At 40.8% G+C, this 18329-nt stretch overlaps 2 protein-coding genes across 2 annotated transcripts; one reads left to right on the top strand and one right to left on the bottom strand.

Annotated features, from left to right (window-relative positions):
• Positions 1-984: 984 nt before the first annotated feature.
• Positions 985-3609, bottom strand: LOC147759126 (uncharacterized). The gene is made up of 3 exons (XM_086998508.1): positions 3197-3609; positions 2173-2239; positions 985-1743 (listed from the first exon to the last, which is right to left on the bottom strand). The coding sequence occupies exons 1-3, from the start codon at positions 3565-3567 to the stop codon at positions 1294-1296; spliced, it is 888 nt and encodes a 295-aa protein (XP_086854634.1). The 5' UTR covers positions 3568-3609; the 3' UTR covers positions 985-1293.
• A 74-nt stretch (positions 3610-3683) lies between these two features.
• LOC106176743 (5'-deoxynucleotidase HDDC2) lies at positions 3684-8356 on the top strand. Its single transcript, XM_013559255.2, has 6 exons — positions 3684-3847; positions 4269-4393; positions 5300-5402; positions 5698-5766; positions 6403-6541; positions 7305-8356. Exons 1-6 carry the CDS (start codon positions 3791-3793, stop codon positions 7388-7390), a joined length of 579 nt encoding a protein of 192 aa, XP_013414709.2. The 5' UTR covers positions 3684-3790; the 3' UTR covers positions 7391-8356.
• The last annotated feature ends 9973 nt before the right edge of the window (positions 8357-18329 follow it).

The raw sequence follows: 18329 nt of genomic DNA, 5'->3' as shown, positions 1-18329 counted from the left end.
ACACTTTTAGGCATCTTATTAGTTAAATAATGAGACTGTTAACATGCCTAATAATTGAATCTGAGGAAATGTGAAAAACAGTATAACTTCTAAAATAATGGCCTGATTATGCTGATTTTCAAACTCAACCTGCGTTTTAGTAAGATTGACCACTCCTGTGAGTATGATTACAATTGGCCAATCCGTTTTTCTTATATTGTGTTATCAGTGTTGCATTTATATTGAAAATAGTGAAAAAACAGCATAAATTACCTAAAAGTGACCCGATCATGCTGATTTTCAAACTTGACCTGCGTATTATGAATATTCATCAGTTCTGTAAGTATCAAGTCAAAAGGTAAAATGGTTTTCCACTTATCGTGTTATCGGTGCTGCATATATGCTGAAAAAAGTGAAAAAAAACAGCATAAATTCCCTAAAAGTGACCCGATCATGCTGATTTTCGAACTTGACCTGCATATTATGAATATTCATCAGTTCTGTAAGTTTCAAGTCAAAAGGTAAAATTGTTTTCCACTTATCGTGTTATCGGTGCTGCATACATGCTGAAAAAAGTGAAAAAACAGCATAAATTCCCTAAAAGTGACCCGATCATGCTGATTTTCGAACTTGACCTGCGTATTATGAATATTCATCAGTTCTGTAAGTTTCAAGTCAAAAGGTAAAATGGTTTTCCACTTATCGTGTTATCGGTGCTGCATATATGCTGAAAAAAGTGAAAAAACTGCATAAATTCCCTAAAAGTGACCCGATCATGCTGATTTTCGAACTTGACCTGCGTATTATGAATATTCATCAGTTCTGCAAGTTTCAAGTCAAAATGTAAAATGGTTTTCCACTTATCGTGTTATCGGTAAAAGTGCACGGCGACGGCGACGGCGACGACGGCGACGACGGCGACGGCGACGACAGACGCAGATGATGGCTATATGTACAGACACATCTGTGTCTGTACATAAAAAATAATCTTTTCCGTCCTCGTTTGGTGGGGGCAGATATGGATCTATTTTGTTTTAAAACACGTGCCCTCACTCCCTCCATTACTGTCATGTTTGGCTCTAATTTCCTTCTTTGCCGTTACTTTAAGAGAAGGCACTTAATCACATGGTAAGCTTCTTGGTAATTATTAAAGTATAAAAATTTGTTAGTGACGCAGTCCATTACACATCCCAATAATGAAATGAAACAATCCACCAACCACATATTTTAATTTTTTTTCTATTTTTATTTATAACAATAAAGATAATGTACAAATAAAGAAAAACAGTTCCATGAAGCAGCAAGCGTAGCAGACTAACTTTTGGGCGCGTCTGGTTCTCCATCACTGCCTACATCAACTGAGTCATCTTTGTCCAAGCCTTTGTCCCATTCATCACTGTCCCAGCCATCTATGTCCAAGTCAACTTTGTCCAAGCCTTTGTCCCATTCATCACTGTCCAAGTCATTTTTGTCCAAGTCATCTCTGTCCAAGTCATCTTCGTCCAAGTCACTTTCGTCCAAGTCAATTTTGACTGAGTCATCTTTGTCCCTGTCACTTCTGCCCCAGTCTTCCAATGCCTGATCCACCATCTCCTGGTCAACGTCTTCTGACTCTTCAGAAACTTCAAACAAGTCCAAACCCTGCAGGATGTCCGGGTCCAAGGTCCCCAAGGGGTTGGCCAGCTGCTCCTCAATATCCTTCCCTCCCAGTGGCCCCATCAGCACTCCACTGGCCTCCAACGCCGTCACAGATTTGTAGCCCATCTGAAGTGGAGATACAAATGTTTCATATCACATTTTTAGCCAATCTCAAATGAAGATACAATTGTTTAGAGCCAATCTCAAGTGAAGATACAAATGTTTCAGACCACGTTTTTAGCCAATCTGAAGTGGAAACAAAAATTTTAGAGCCAATCCGAAGTGGAGATACAAATATCTTATATCACATTTATAGCCAATCTGAAGAAGGATACAATATTATCTTATATCACATTTATAACCAATTGGAAGTGGAAATACAATTGTCTTGTATCACATTTATAGCCAATCGGAAGTGGAGATACAACTGTGTACAGCCAATCTAATTCATAAAGTTACAGATCTTTACAAAAATTACTTAGGACATGTATGCACCCTTATCTTATGGCCCTGATGGGATAAAGAGGTCAAGGAAGAAAGTAAATGGCTATCTACCTTAAATTTTGCAGCTAATTCTAAATCTTCTAATCTTACTCTGACTTTACTTCCAATTCTGTAGTGCCTGAAAAATACACAATAAATGTATCAGTTTGTTATTACTATGTTAAAATAAACATTGCATTGATTCACACTATAGTGGTAATTAAGGTCTTCCACATTTTAGCTTACTAATAGGAACATGTCTCTAATCAAAGAGGCTCATTACCATGTACCAAGCTTATAGAAAAAAAGGGCTCACTATGTGACTGCCTGATAATATACTGGGTATAAAGAATCAAATCTTTCATCAATTAATTCTCATCTAATCAAGATAAACTAAGAAAACCGTCATGGAGAAATACCCCCCCCCCCCCCCTCCACTGGAGACTGAACTATACATGCAAGGGACCATTCAGAATGAGAAGATCCGTGTGCTAACTGGTCCAAGGCCTAAATATGGCAGACCTACATGAAAGGAAGACTGCTTAATCCTGTAATGGTCTCTCCACCACTTACTTGCCTCCACACGCATCGTCCCTGCAGGGGCACAGTAATTAAATCTCCGCTCCATTTGACCAGATGTGTGGCGTGTCAGAGGTGGAGAGACCATTACAGGATTAAGCAGTCTTCCTTTTTTATGTAGGTCCACCACATTTAGGCCGTGGATCAGTTACCACTCACATCTCGTTCTGAATGGTCCCTAAGGCACATGAATATTAATTGTATATATATATAGGCTGTGTTCACAATTAAAGTTATAGTATCAGCAGGATTGACCTATCTCAGTCAAGATTCTTGCTAAGGTGCAGTCAATGTAATCAGCTTCACTGTCTGGCACGTACCCCCCCCCCCCCCCTTCCCAGCACAGTAACATGAACTACATCATGGACCACTCAGTTTTCCCGACTTTACCCAAGTACTTCAAGTTACGCGGGGGCCTGCTAGACAATTAAGCTGATTGCACTGACAATGACTTAGTGAAAATCTGACCCCGCCTGTACGATAACTTCTATTCTGAACACAGCCATTAACTGCATACCAGTAGCTTCCTTCGATCCTTGGTTTTTCGCATATGCAATAGAATTTGTGTCCTATATCTATGTAGATATCATTCCCTTGGATTTGCTTTATCGTGCCCACTACCTCCTTGCCCATTGGATCTCCGAGCTGCATCCATTTGGAGCGGCGCAGAAGGGAGTAGAACGTGTTCTCGTTGTCAGCAAATATATTTTCCGTAGGTTTTGTATCAGTTATTTCTTGATCTTTGGAATCAGGCGAGCTGTCTATTTCTGTAGATGCTGTGGGTTGTGGTGTACTCGTCTCAGATGCATAAGCGCGAGAAATACTGCAAAAGTTGGGATAAATCCGTCTGAAAAATCTGACATGTTTCAGTAGCATGGTCGCAGCCATTTTTCGTTAACTCTCCTTGAGGAAGCCTCGCTTTCGATACGAGCTTAAATATTACATAATTCTAAATCGAGATTCATGATTACGTTTTGTTGTCAAGTTAGTAGCTTCAGCCAATTGAAATGCGGCTTACTTACAGAAAGGAAGTCAGTCTTGGAAGGAGTCACACGTGCAAACCAGTGTTGTTTACAGTTAAAGACCATTCAGAGTCAAGTATATTTTTATTATGGCAGGGAAAGTCTCAGGACTTCTGGAGTTTTTCATGGTGGTGGGGCGATTGAAGGTAATCACGATCAACATTTTCGTTAATAACGTGTGAACATACACCGTTTTGTTGTTTGTCCACTTAGCCTTTACATTCAAGTTTACTGGCAGTAAAAGGAGTGCATTGGTAAAACCAGGTTTCTCCCAAAAGGGGGTAGGTGAATAAGCAGAGCCAGGCTTGGGGGGGGGGGGGGGGTTAAGTGAATGGACAGACCAAGGAAAGTTGCGTAGTTTTCATTATCATAATTAAATATCTATATCAACAAGTAAGCTACATGTATATTGTTAAATAAGCACATTTAAATCAGTTTTGATGCACTTTCCTGTTCCTCTTGAATTATTTCATATTAAAATTAAAAGCACAGTCAATCCATATATACCGTATCCCATTTAAAAGCTACATTGTACATTAATGGTTACATCGTGATACCTTGTTACAGCGCACAGTCCGAGCTGGGTGGGTTCAGAGACATGTGGCGCAGCCGGAGAGTGTGTCTGACCACATGTACAGGATGGCAGTCATGACACTGGCACTTGGAGACAATGACGGCATTAACAGAGACAGGTATATGGCTTTATTATTACAGGGTGTAGAGAAACACTGTCTTCCTCTAATAAACTGTTTTCTTTCTAATACAGGGTGTATGAAAGCTATGTCATCCTGCTAATACAGGGTGTACAAAAACTTCTCTTCTTCTATAACAGTTTGTACTGTACAGGTATTCTCTGGCTTCTAATACAGGGCATTTAAGAACCTCTTCCTTCTTCTAATACAGTATGTATACTGACTCTTCTTTTTTCCAACCAATACAGAGAACATTCAACTTCCAACTTCTAATAAGGTGTATGAAAATTCTTCCTTCTAATACAAGGTGTATAATGACTTGGCCTTCTTCTAATACAGTGTGTGTACTGACTCAGCCTTCTTCTGATACAGGGCATATACAAATATAACAGAGATGATTTTACAAACCTCAATAGTTTTTGAAAGAAGAAATTAAATATTCATAATTGGATAAATAAATTTGCATATCTACTGAAGAAATTTTTTAGCTTGGGATAATTAACTGATCCCGTCTGAAGATTATACGCTACAATGAAGACAGGATGCTGAACATTTCATTGATTCAAATTGTAATCTGTTAAATCTGAAATCATGCATATTAGATATTGTTAACTTGGGAATAATTAATTGATCCAATCTAAAGATAAAATGTTCAAATAGAAGCATAAAATTATACTGAACTGACCGATGAGAGTGAGGGGGACCACCCTTAATTTTGAACATCACACAGTATGACATTGCATTACATTACTTTACATCGCATTGCATTGCATTGCATTACATTAGTATACAGTATGGTATTGTATTGCATTGTGTTGCACTGTATTGTATTGTATTGTATTGTATTGTATTGTATTGTATTGTATTGTATTGTATTGTATTGTATTGTATTGTATTGTATTCCAGATGTTTAAAGCTGGCCCTGGTTCATGACATGGCAGAGAGTCTGGTGGGAGACATCACTCCAGCATGCGGCATCAGCAAGGAGGAGAAACACAGAAAAGAAAAGGTTGGAGAGCCTACTGTTTGGGACATTAGTATGGTCCAATGGTTTAAACCAGTTGACTATTTAGTTGTCATAAAAGTTCTCAGTATTGGTTTAGAACCTACTTATTCTAAACAATTAATTTAATTTATCACATTTTATTTTGTTTTTGATAATTAATTAAGAATAATTTGATATTTCAAAGTATTAACATCACCCTATTACAGGTGATTAAATCACCCTGTGAAATGTCATGTTTTATATTTTAGAAAGCATGCCTGACTCATATCACAAGTGCCATTGATTATGTTATTTACAGGATGCAATGAATCACATCACAAGTTTACTGCCAGGGGATATAGGAACAGAGGTCATTGACCTGTGGATGGTAAGGCACAGAGGTCATTGACCTGTGGTTGGTAAGGCACAGTGGTCATTGACCTGTGGATGGTAAGGCACAGAGGTCATTGACCTGTGGATAGTAAGGTACAGAGGTCATTGACCTGTGAATGGTTAAGCAGACTCAGATACTAGTGCATTGCCATAATGGTTCCAAACCTTAACACCGAGATAGCTTGACCAGTTATTTTATTTAATGGCAAAGTAAACCCAGGTAGCTGTACACCAAAAGCATGTTGCAAAACACAGTTACTCAAAGATAAAAATGTAGAAACAATAAATAATTGCTGCAGATATATTAATTTTGTTGTAGTATGGTAATTACTAGATCTTTTCAATGGGAATTATTATTATAATTATTGGTACATAATTTGGATATCATAAAAGTTATATTCTTATATAGCATTTGTGGAGCATTTACTGTTGTAAAAAGAATGATAGGGTAACTTGCTTTTCAGTTTCATTTTACCACTCAGTTGTCATGTTCCAATTTTGAGAATTTATGACCTCAAAAAAGACATTACCCGTATAATTCACCATTTCTCCCATTGAAAGGGGAATCATGACCATACTGTCATTGTGTTTATTAGGACAGCATATCTCACCTATCACAATTTTTCCCCAGGAATATGAGCAGCAGATGTCCAAGGAAGCCGTTTATGTCAAGGACATAGACAGATTTGAGATGATTCTGCAGGCGTATGAATATGAGAGAGAACAAAGCAGGCCTGGGGAGTTACAGGATTTCTTTGACTCCACTGAAGGTAAGAACATACTGGAAGTGGTATTTTGGGTTCTGTCCAAGTGAGTTTTGGTACACCAAATCTGATTGGTTGTCAGGTAGTTGTAAGTTGAAATTTTCATTCAAGGCAAGGGTTTTTCCAGGGTTTTGGAAGGCCGCCAGCATCACTGGACAGCCCATATTTTTAAAGACAGCTGGACAGCTTATGGATTTTTTGGGAAATGTGACAGCTTTTGGCATACTTAGACTCCCTAAAATTTTGTAGGAAATTACAGGTGGTAATTTTGGACAGCTTGTACCCCCAATCCTGGGAAAAGCCCTGCTATGAGGTCAAGGCTATTTGGCTGTCTGCAGAACATACTGCAGTAGACAGGCAGCTGCATGTAGATGACATCAGATGACACAATAACAAGAAAGAAAATGAACACTAAGTTCAGATTCGATCAGGTACACTCTACTGGTGGTTATTTGAGAATGGCATACGTCCATGCAGTAGAGGTTCCAGCTTTGAGTCACAGACCTCCTTGATTGGCGTTTTTTTTTTTTTTTTTTTTTTTTGATTTTAAAACTATGGCAGTCATTCCATTGAAGAGTCACGTGTCATGAAAAAGTGTTTCTGTTTTATACCTCAGGGAACCTTGCATACTGCTCTGCCTGGGGAATGTGTGATTTAAATGTTAGAAACAAGTTAATACTTGAGATCAAAGCTAGTACAGACTGTCAAAGTTTTGAAATGTATTTTGTCACTTTTTGCTAGATAAGTATATTTTATTTACAATTTCCAGGCAAATTCAAACACCAGACGATACAGGAGTGGGTACAGGAGCTGGAAAAAATGAGAAACAAAGACCCTACAGATGATAAGACATAGCATTTATAATGTCACAACTCAGAACATTCTTTAAACAGACCCCATAAATGATAGACCTACTTAAAACAAAGACTCCACAGATAATATGACACAACATCTGGTCACATGTCACACCACTGGACATAACATACTGAAGGAATACTGAACTGGTGTCTCTTCCTGGTGTGACCTATTGTGCCCTGGTGTGACCCATTGTGCACTGGTGTGACCTATTGTGCCAAGGAGTGACTTATTGTGCCAAGTAGTGACCTATTATGACTTGGAGTGACCTCTTGTGCTAAGGAGTGACCTATTGTGACTTGGAGTGACCTCTTGTGCCATGGAGTCACTTATTGTGCCAAGGAGTGATCTGTTTTGACTTGGAGTGACCTCTTGTGCCATGGAGTCACTTATTGTGCCAAGGAGTGATCTGTTTTGACTTGGAGTGACCTCTTGTGCCAAGGAGTCACTTATTGTGCCAAGGAGTGACCTATTGTGCTCCACAAAAACAATGACATGACGTCCTTCGTGACAGGAGCAGGATTGCCATTGTCGTGGGAAATATGGTTGAAATATGGTTGTTAAAGACATATGGTGAAAACGGTGGAATATATTGGACAAAGTGTCCAGTGTATTTGCAGTATTTTTTTTCTTACCATAAGGTAACGTGTGCACCTTAGTGATGTCCATGGTCTATAAACTTACAACTAATACATTTTAGAAGATTTTAGAAAGTAATTTAAAGACGATAACTAAAAGACAGTAAGTTTTATTACTAATCACTGACCTACTGAAAATACAGTCAATATCTTAGCCTTCTGGTGATAAGCCAAAAAAAAGCACAATGCTGAATAGTCTGACACAGTGATGTCACTGCTTGTCTGACTTTGCAAAAGCTTTTTTGTTTGTTTGTTTTTTTCTGTGAAAAAAGCATTTACTTTCATATGAAAGTATGTAATAAATTTAACAAGTTTTAGCTATAGAATATGAGAACCTTGTTCGGTTTTGTCAGCAATCTTAAAACCGTTCACACAGAGCCGACGCCTGGTTAAGTAGCATTGTTTTATAAGCAGAAAGGAATATTTATTCACGCATAATAATCCATATACTAATACACCCGCTCTTTCGCGGGTTGAATGCGTGGCATAAACGAGTCCAATACTTTTCTTTCGTCAGTCCATGGTGATGGAGTACAACATTGGCCTTACCAGCACACAAGCCTACCCAGTTGTTGTTTAAATCAGCGGTTCGTTATAAAACATAACACACATGTACATATTTGGCTGATAACATTCCATTTCAGCCGACGGCAACATATTAAACGTTACAGTCTAATATAAACAGTGCCGTGCTTGTTGTGCCTGAAGCCGGGTTTGCAGCCATTATGCGGTGTATCATCCGCGTGCAATGTCACCCACGTATTGAGATAGTTCAGTCAACGTGTCCAGGTAATAGGTTAATGCCTGTCAACTTGTGGTTTTAGGGACGACAGTAAGGTCGATGTCGGTTGACGGCGTCTCCTGCGTCAGAATTTTCTCTCTGTATCCAGGCGAGAAGTCAAAATTGATTTCAGCAACGTGACAAAAAGTAACCCCTACAGGTTTTTTAAATTTTTCTCGAGCAGACGACAACAGTTGCACTTCCGCCTCCGGTTGTTCCCTGCCACCTTGTTTAAACGGAGTCTGATTCCCATTCTCGTCGCTAGGTTGCGTTTCCATGGTTTCCTTCCCAATAGTGCTGTCATCCGGCGGTTTGCTCGGCGCCCATTGTTTCACCCAGGCAACCATGCTAGACAAGTCTGGCTTGATGCTGTACAACCCGTGAGCCACCGTGGTCTGATACTCGTTTTCTTCTTCAAAATCCGTGTAATACACATCCTCGCGAACCCAGTCCGCGCATTTCAAGATGAAGGCCACGAAGAAAGCAGCCACGGCCAGAAACGGTATCACCGTCAGCCCTTGTTCCGGCTGCAATAACGGGGCTTCTCCATCTGCGGTGCACCGGCTGTGTTTGCCCACCCCCGAGTGACACGTTAAACACTCCAGGCAAAACACAGGTGTCGTTATGTTTCCCGATTTTCCTGACACGATGCCGTAGGGTGGAGACGACCTCGATGAGTTCGTGGCGGTGGCGTTTGGCTGATGTTTGGAAATAATGTCTTCTAATACGACACGTCCCGGGACAGAGGTGGAGGTCTCGAGAAGCGTGGTCTCCAGACTTGCCGTCACGCCATCGCGTAGGAACAACTGACTGATTGTAACTAACGCCAAAACAAACGCCTCGCAGCGGCCCAAATACATGTCACCCCTGTGATAATCCTACGTTATTTTCTCCCTTAAAGGACCACGTTAAGTAGGCGGCAAAAGTTGACAAGTCAAGCGCCCCACTCGACAGTGGGAATGTGCGTGTTGATGACAGTGAGCCAACTTAAAATACAATACTGCGCAATTCCTGTAAGGGGCAAAAATCCTGATATGTGTAAGCACCTGTGGTTATCCAAGTCCAGGTAGAAGTATATACACCAACGTAAAGTTTCAATACAATAAAGATGAGGGTCAACTCCCTTCTTATGCTTAATGGATGAGAATACTTCAATGTTACTCTCTAAAAAGCACTTTTAAGTACTTAAAAATAGTCCAAAGAGCTGTTTGTCCCCGCGTGGATCATCGATATTGTATGGTCCCTTCACACAGAAGTGCAGAGCGTCCTGCCTGGTATTAAACTGGATGAATCATGACAGCGGGCGGTCCTTTGAGAACAACAGTATACGTAGCAGTCAAACTCGTTTTCTATTACGTGTCTTTGAATACAGATGTGTCCGCGCTATTTAATCAAGGTCAATCTTCCCAGATCTCCGTTTCACCTGAAGAGGCTTGAGAAGCATTATGTCCATTATGTCATCTGAACAGCGGTTATGTAATGAAGTCTAGCTCTGTTCTCTCTCTGAACAGATATATAACTTCCACGTTAAATTAAAGCGTCACCAGACTGTGTGCGTATTTACCCTGTAGAAAAGCATCACCAGCGCGGAGACAAATTTACCAAATTCCACCCAGGAAGCAAGTTGACCAGAAGTCCACAGTGTAGGTGGTTTTAACAACGAAAATTCGGGACTCAGAGAAGTTAAACTTCCCTGCTAAACTGCCACCTGTGTTACTCCCAGCTAACAATAAATTACTTTAAACGTTGCCATAAATTTCCTTCAATACTTAAATACATCGCTTTTTAATGCGTCCCGTTTTAACTCATTGCCTAAATTCAGAAGCGAAGCGAAATAAAGCTCGACAATAAATTAACTGCATAGATGTGACAATATGTTAAAGATTCAGATGTTGCCAGGGCAACATGCTAAATAGGATGTCGTAATCTGATAAAAACGTGAACGATTTTGTGACCAGTCCCAGAGTATCAAAAAGGGTGTGTGTGTTAGTGGGGGGGGGGGGGGGGGGGGCGATCCGCCATTATCACCCTGAAGGTCATCTGTTAATGCCTTATCTGCAGCTGTGTGCGTGCGCGGAGTGTCCTTACCTCTCGGATCACCTGCACCAGGCGTTTGTCTTGTTAGAGGACATTGTGGAGAAATCTGATACATCTAACTGTGGATATTTCTAATTTGATTGGCCCCGATGCAAGTTTAGTAGAAAATTGAACATGATTGGATTCGTTGGATCACTCCTCCCATTAAGACTACAGGCGCGGCCTCTCTCAGGAACTCACAGGGAGAAGTTACTCCCTTGGAAATTGGTAGATTTCTAATATTTCTTCACCCTGGACTACTATGTAGTTAAAACCTAAACTGTAACACGAGAAAGACAAGCCAACTATATAATAATAATAGTAATAATAATAATAATAATTATCATTATTTTATTTACGTCACACGTTTAAAAATAAACCCCACCCTACTATGGGTTACTACAGGAAGAATTGGTGCACAAAAAATTATGAACGTATTAACTAGAGAAGCTAGAAAAGGTGTGGCAAAAGCTTCTTCCACCACCCCTTCCCCTCGCTCATTCTCTCCCGATCTGCCAAATGTAGTGCGACCTGATTGATATCGATTCTTCATCATTATCGACGGTCCTCAATAATCTACCTTAATTCTCATGTAGTTGTAGATGATGTTTTATCAAATCTCGACGCGTGCTGGCCTTAATTGGTTTTCTATGGCCAGTCGGTCAATTATGTTCACTTTGAGAGGAGGGCCGTGTTATGTAATGCAGTTGAAGAGTTTAGTTAAGGGAATTACGCCTGATAACGAAGTTACATTTATAATTGAATATTACCATGTTTGGCGCGAGATCGATCCCTTGCATTTCCTTTGTTAATTTTATATATGCTGCGCAATTATGTGCACTTATTTAGATTTCACGGTCAAAAATAATTTCCATGGGATGATATTTTCACCCTTCCTGTATGATTTGATACGTACGAGTGCGTGTGTGTTTAACTCATTGCCCGACATTTATGCTTCTGTAAAAACTATTCAAATCGCGGAACCGTGTCGTAGTGAAATTTTGTGGTGCAAACATAGGAGGCCGATAATACTGCTTATTATATCTGATCGTCTCTGTAGTTGCAGGGGGCGTTAGGTTTCACCCTTATTTATATTTTATTACTGTTTGTGTATTGTTTTTACTTTTACTTGATTAACTGTTTATTCTAATATTTGATAACTGTATCCTAATGTACGTAGCCATCAACTAATTGAACATGTTTACCAAATAAACAAACCCTTAGGTTTCAAGTTCCAATATCTCTAACCCTCTTGATTAACTTCCACGCAGCCGTGCTAATTTTAAACTGTGTGTATCTAGGTAAATCACTTCTCAATCCGTGTCACTTATGATACAGCTTTATTTACCCTAATTGCTTCACCGGACAAACTACGTCTTAACGCAATAGTATAGAGAGCTCCGTGATTTGTGAGTGTATCAACTAACACGAGGTTAATATCAAAACTGCCACGGTAGTACAGCTGGGTTAAAAGCTTGGGAAGCGAACTAAGGGCCCATTCCCAATGACACTTTTGGTCTATTTAGATCGATCAAACTCCGCAGGGACTCTCGCTGAATGCAATCAGATTGAGAGATTAATACGCCTCTTCCTAGCGTTGAGCAAAATACAGAAAAGCTGGTGATTATACAAATACGTTGGAAACAAGAGAAGACACGTTTATCTGTTAATCTGATTGCATTCAGCGAGAGTCCCCACGGAGTTGGATCGATCTACTTAGACCGATAGTTTCATGAGGAATGAGCCCTAGTCCTGCGTTCAGATGAACCCATGGTACTAGCTGGATCGATCCAACTCCGCGGGGATTCTCGCTAAAGCCAGACAATTAAGCTGCTTACTTTGACTGCACTTAAACGAGAATCTCTGCAGAGTTGGATCGACCCAGCTAGTACGACAGGTTCATCTGAACGCCCCCTAAGAGGAAGAAAACCGAGATGTTGCTATGAAGTTTTTAAAGTTTCTTCCACAGTTTTTGAGCTAATTTTAGAGGTAACTTCTTTCATGAGTAGGCCTACTTTGAAATTGCACACCCCTTCCTTTCATATGCAGTGGAGCTACGAGACCTTTTCTTTATCCTTATGTCACTTATTGTAAAAAAACATTTCAGTTGGCATGCTTTTTGCCATTGAAGTTATATAATGATGCTGTTTACTATTGTACAACAGGAGGAATTAAGTTGCAGCGGTGTATTGTCAAGTTTAGCCCCCAATCATTGTATGATATCTGTGGAGGGTGTGTATGTCTTGGTGGGTGGGTGGTTGGGTGGCGGTGTGTGTGTGTGTGTGGGTGGGTGGGTGGGTGTGTGGGTGGGTGGGTGTGTGTGTTAGGGGGGGGTGCAAGTGGGATGTGGGGAAGGGGGTGCAGGTATTTTTTGCCGAACATGTCCTGGAAATTGATTTTTCACAGGGACTCATCCTCCGCCTTCATATTAAGTCAATATTACCATATGCCACGGGTCCAGATGTGCACGTTAACCTCCAAAACCCGCCTTGGCCAGCATAGCCGCACATGGTCTTGCCCACTAGTTTGTGGAATGACCTCTTCAGCTGTGTCTCTATTAAGAGTAAGACTATCATAAAGCTCTCCAAGAAATGCCATGTCCGCCAAGTGTGCACTTAGCCGATTATAATATAAAGGTAATATCTGTCAGACTTATTGTGAACGTCAGAAAGGCAACTGGCAATTTAGGAATGGTCGTAGAAGCGCCGAAATTGCGTGTTATTATTTCGTAACCATGGCCAACAGTTTCTTAAATTAATTTGTCGAGCAGCAGTCTGTGATTATGATTACATTGCGCTATCGATTGACACGGCAGTGGTGTTAGTTACTGAATTAATGTAACAGGTTGGTACATATCTGGAGAACTAGGCAAGGTCGGTTCATTTTCTTTAATTGCATATATTGAGAGAGAGAGAGAGAGAGAAAGGGGGGGGGGGGAGAGAGAGACTGCTCCTGTCTGCGTTCTGTCCAGTGCTGTCCGTGTGAGAGAAATAAAACTAATGAATCTTCCAACCTTCCTCAGCCTGAGATATTGATAATTCACTAACTAACCAACAACGACTACATCTTTATTTTCAAAATAATAAATAAATGAATAAATAGATAAATAAATAAATAAATGAATAAAATAAAATAAAATAAAAATTTGTAACAATGGGGATAAAGCACCCTGAGCTTCAGAGCTGACTTGACACTAACCTTTTCACTGTAGCCTACCTCCATCGTGTCAAGTAACCTCTGACGAAAATAGTTTGACCTATTTTATATAAGCCAATCGAATCCATGTTTCAAAATTTTTCACCAAAGTTTGGTGAAAACGCTGATTGGTTGATCGTCAATCGGCAATCCTCGGCTGATTCCGCAAGCTCCATACTAACAACATAGTTATTGTCGAGTGCGGAGACATCCGAGTAGTTCCGAGTGGTTCCGAGTGCATAACCGTACACAAAGAAAGCATGGAGTATATAGGAATTGAAACCAGAGCAGTATGATGCCCTGCATCATTATCTACTGAGGGATGATGTATTTTGCGTGCTGCCCACAGGTTACGGCAAGTCCCTGATATTCAGCCTTATCTTTGATTGGTCCGGATTTGAACAAAGCGCGCTTTGACTCGTTCGCGTTCATTGGCTAGATCGTTCAATGAGTCATTGAGTGCGGGCTTTAAATTTGATTGGCGGGCGGCGGGGGCACTCGAATCTGGTCAGAGGTTACTTGACACGATGGAGATAGGCTACAGTGAAAAGGTTAGTGTCAAGTTAGCTCTGAAGCTCAGGGTGGGATAAAGCTGTTATCACGCAATAATCTGACTTGATAACTTAGTTATTTAATTGTTGCTTTTTGTTTGTTTGTTTGTTTGTTTGTTGTTTTTTTTCGAAATCCCAAAGCCCATAGTGAATTTTGCGTGTCACAAATTTCTTGTTTGGCAAGTGAGCCGCAAACACAGACAGCGTCAACAAAAAAATTAAGAGAATTGCATATGCCAAAATAAAAAATAATGGCGAATCAAAACATAATCCAGAATGTAACTTACACGTCTGATTGTTGTATGACGTGATACAGGTTAATGTATAAAGGGAAGTGGTGGCTTGCAGACCAAGGTGTCCTATCACACTAGACCTCTATGGACCGATCATCGGTCAAACTTGCGTCTCTGTACTACACCATAATTGAGAGCTGACTTTGTGCGATCTGGTAACCGTAAACCATATACAGTTGTTGTTCGCAAATATACCTTGTCTACTGTGGACTTGCTTTTGTTGAAAGTTGATAGCCTATATTAATTTATTTATCTTTTTATTTACATTCATTTGTGCAATATATGTACATAATATTCAATACTGTTCATAATAAAATCGCACGTATTGTGCACGTACAAAACATAATATCAAAATAAGCCCATGTTCTGACTGAATTACCCGCACCCCGCCCCCTCTCCCCTTAAACACAACCCCACCCCTCTCCCCTTAAACACAACCCCACCCCTCTCCCCTTAAACACAACCCCACCCCTCTCCCCTTAAACACAACCCCACCCCTCTCCCCTTAAACACAACCCCACCGTTGAAGTAACCTCTGCAGATTCTTTGACATTTTCTAATGATCTAATCATTATATGTATATTTTTATATTCTCTTCTGTAAGAGTTTTTAGGTGTAAAAAGACACTTTAAAGATTTTAGTCAGTATGTGATGAGCTTTCAACAAATATTCAACTTCTGAATCTGTAAATCTGTATAAATCCAGATTTGTGCGCACGCCCCCCTCTCCCAATGTCTTTCCTCTCTGTAAAATACTACATTTATATGATGAATATTGTGCTATATTATTACACAACTATTCCTGGGGAGACAGCGTCAGCCACAGTCTGTAATGAGCTATCGTCTACTGTCACTACCGTGACTCACATCAGGGAGGATCTTATTAAAGGAGATAAATTGGAATGTGACATATACCTTATACCATATACCTACATTACCGCAACCAGTAAATGCGACACGAAAATAAGAATAAAATAATTTTCCTTCAATCAACAGATAATATTGAAAGAGAGGCTATTCACCCAGATAGCCTCATTCCCTGATGATGATGATGCTCTAGATAGACATCGAAATGTTGATGCTAAACAATTTCAATATCAGCTGTTGACTGAATAAAAAGTATTTTTCACACTCTTCTTTTCTACTTTGACTTAACGTGGAAATAACATTTACAAGAGGACGTGCTATTTTATCAACAAGCGGCACCGGTGGCACAGGCAGGGCGGGAAGTACTGTAACCTGGTCTGGCGGTGAAATAGATTGTTTCTTCATGCTAGCTTCATACGGCAGCTGGACTGTATCCTCCTACTCTCTACTAGAGGCCAGAGTGACAGTCCAAGTACAAATTCTGTCTTACAGTGGAAAAAATGCCATGAATTTGCCATGAACAGATCTAGCTGTGAATATTTTGTGAAAAATGCACCTCTGGCCCCTGTAGAGGGCGGTGTCCTTCCACAGATGGTGAGAATGTCTACCCCTAGTCTGAATCGGGCCCCCCAAAATATGCCAGACTTATTGTTATTAATTGTAAACATGCACTGAGAGTGCGGAATATGAAGAACTAGACAATATATATTTACTTTTACAGGGACTTAAAGCCTTGCCTGCATTTAACGTGGTCTAGAGAAGATGCCAACTTTATCAAAACCGTAGGTTTGTTTGCAGCTATGAACGATAACTAATAGAACCACTGCAATTATACTGAAAAATGCCCCTCCTCCCTTTTACGGTGCACTTTTTTCTATTAAACCTTGTTATACAATAACGATCTCTCTCTTTCGTGTCAAATACACTCTAAGCATTTTTTGTACCGGAGATAATCTCTTTTAAGACTGCAGTTTCTTATACAGCAGTTATTAATGGCAGCGCTGTTATGAAAAAAAATCCACGAGAAGTTTTAATGTATTTCAAATATTTACAGTCACACAGCGAGCAGAGGAGCAGCTGGTGAAAGAAGATCAGGGTCGGGTTTGTGAGCACAGTTTTCCGTCTTCGCCTGAGCGCTTTCTCTTGTATAGAAGTCCTGAAAAACTTTCAATAAATGGGATAAATCCGTTTGAGTGCAGGTATCGACTTTCTGTACTGTCATTTCCGTTGACATGTTTGCCTTAATCTCAATAACGCAGTCCCTTGGAGTGTTCGTCGTCCGGCGTTCTTTTTTCAAACCCGTCCCTTTAATTATTTTATCTTTGGAAATTCTCTGTGCGTTTCCATGTCTAGAACATTGGTTTGAATGTGCATTTTGTTTCTGTGTTCTCCCGTTGGGCAAGTCTTTGCAATCTTTCATTTCTTTAACGGTGAAGTCTGTGTCCCCCTCCTTGTCCTGGGGCGCGCAGGGTGGGGGCTGTATCATGGCCGCCATATTTGGGAGAAGCCGAGAAGTAACATGAAATAATCCGTGAGCAACGTTCTTTTGAGGACCGATGTACTTCGCGTCCTCCTTGTAGTCGCTGAAATACACGTCCTCCTTAACCCAGTCTGAACACTTTAAGCAGAACGCTATTAAGAACGCTGACAGCGCTATCACCGGTATGATAACGATGTGGTCCTTGTGTATGGCGGACTCCATTTCGTCCGCGCTGAGAGTGCGCCCACTGGCCGCGTGCACAGTGTACGTATTGTTGTCATACACCCTTCCTTGCATGGCGTTCTTCAACAGCCCGGCGGCCGCGGTTTTCATAAGACCACGCGCAGTATAACTGGGGCTCCGGTAACTGGTTGTTTTTGTCGTTGTTACATAGGTGCTGATCCGTGGTGTGATTACGCGCCCGAGCGCCCCCGGCTTTTCACGCGAACGTGCCATGACGTAATGGATAAAAAGGCCATGTGAAGTCTAAACAAGCGTTTCTCTCTGGTCTCTCCTGTGGCTATAGTTTCTCTGGACAGGCCTGGTCACTGCATTTTTCGACCACTTCTCCAGACTCTCTGCTTTAAGTTGCTTAATCCTAGCATCGTCGTTGTGAAACGTTCATTCTCGTGCTTTGTGATACATGTAAGTCCGACACGTTCGCGTGCGTGTCGCTTTTAGGAAGCGTAAGAGCCTCCTTGAGCCTCAGTTGTACCTATAATTTTGCTGTAATTTCACTGTGCGCGTTCACGCCTCACTGTCACACAGAGACCGCTATCACGATCGCCTGAATCATAGCAACACGGTGGTAAATGTTTTAATTATGTGATGTCGCTGCCAACACTAGAGATTCCTCTGTGGGCAGGCCTTCTGGCTGACCTTCTGGCAGCGGAATGATTTAGCTGGTCACACAACGTACTGTGTCAGAGTACATGTGTCCAGAGCTGTTCCCGCTCTTCATGCATATTTCCGATATAATGTAGCACCCGCTTTATCATGGCTAGCTCCACCCTGATATAACTGAGCAGCAGGCGCGCGTGTCCACAGCTGCAGATACAC

This window comes from Lingula anatina, unplaced genomic scaffold, assembly GCF_051362555.1.
Source record: "Lingula anatina isolate TDL-2025a unplaced genomic scaffold, LinAna3.0 unanchor82, whole genome shotgun sequence".
NCBI lineage: Eukaryota > Metazoa > Brachiopoda > Lingulata > Lingulida > Lingulidae > Lingula > Lingula anatina.
Note: the sequence above shows the minus strand (reverse complement) of the source record. Positions and strands in the feature narration are given on the sequence as shown.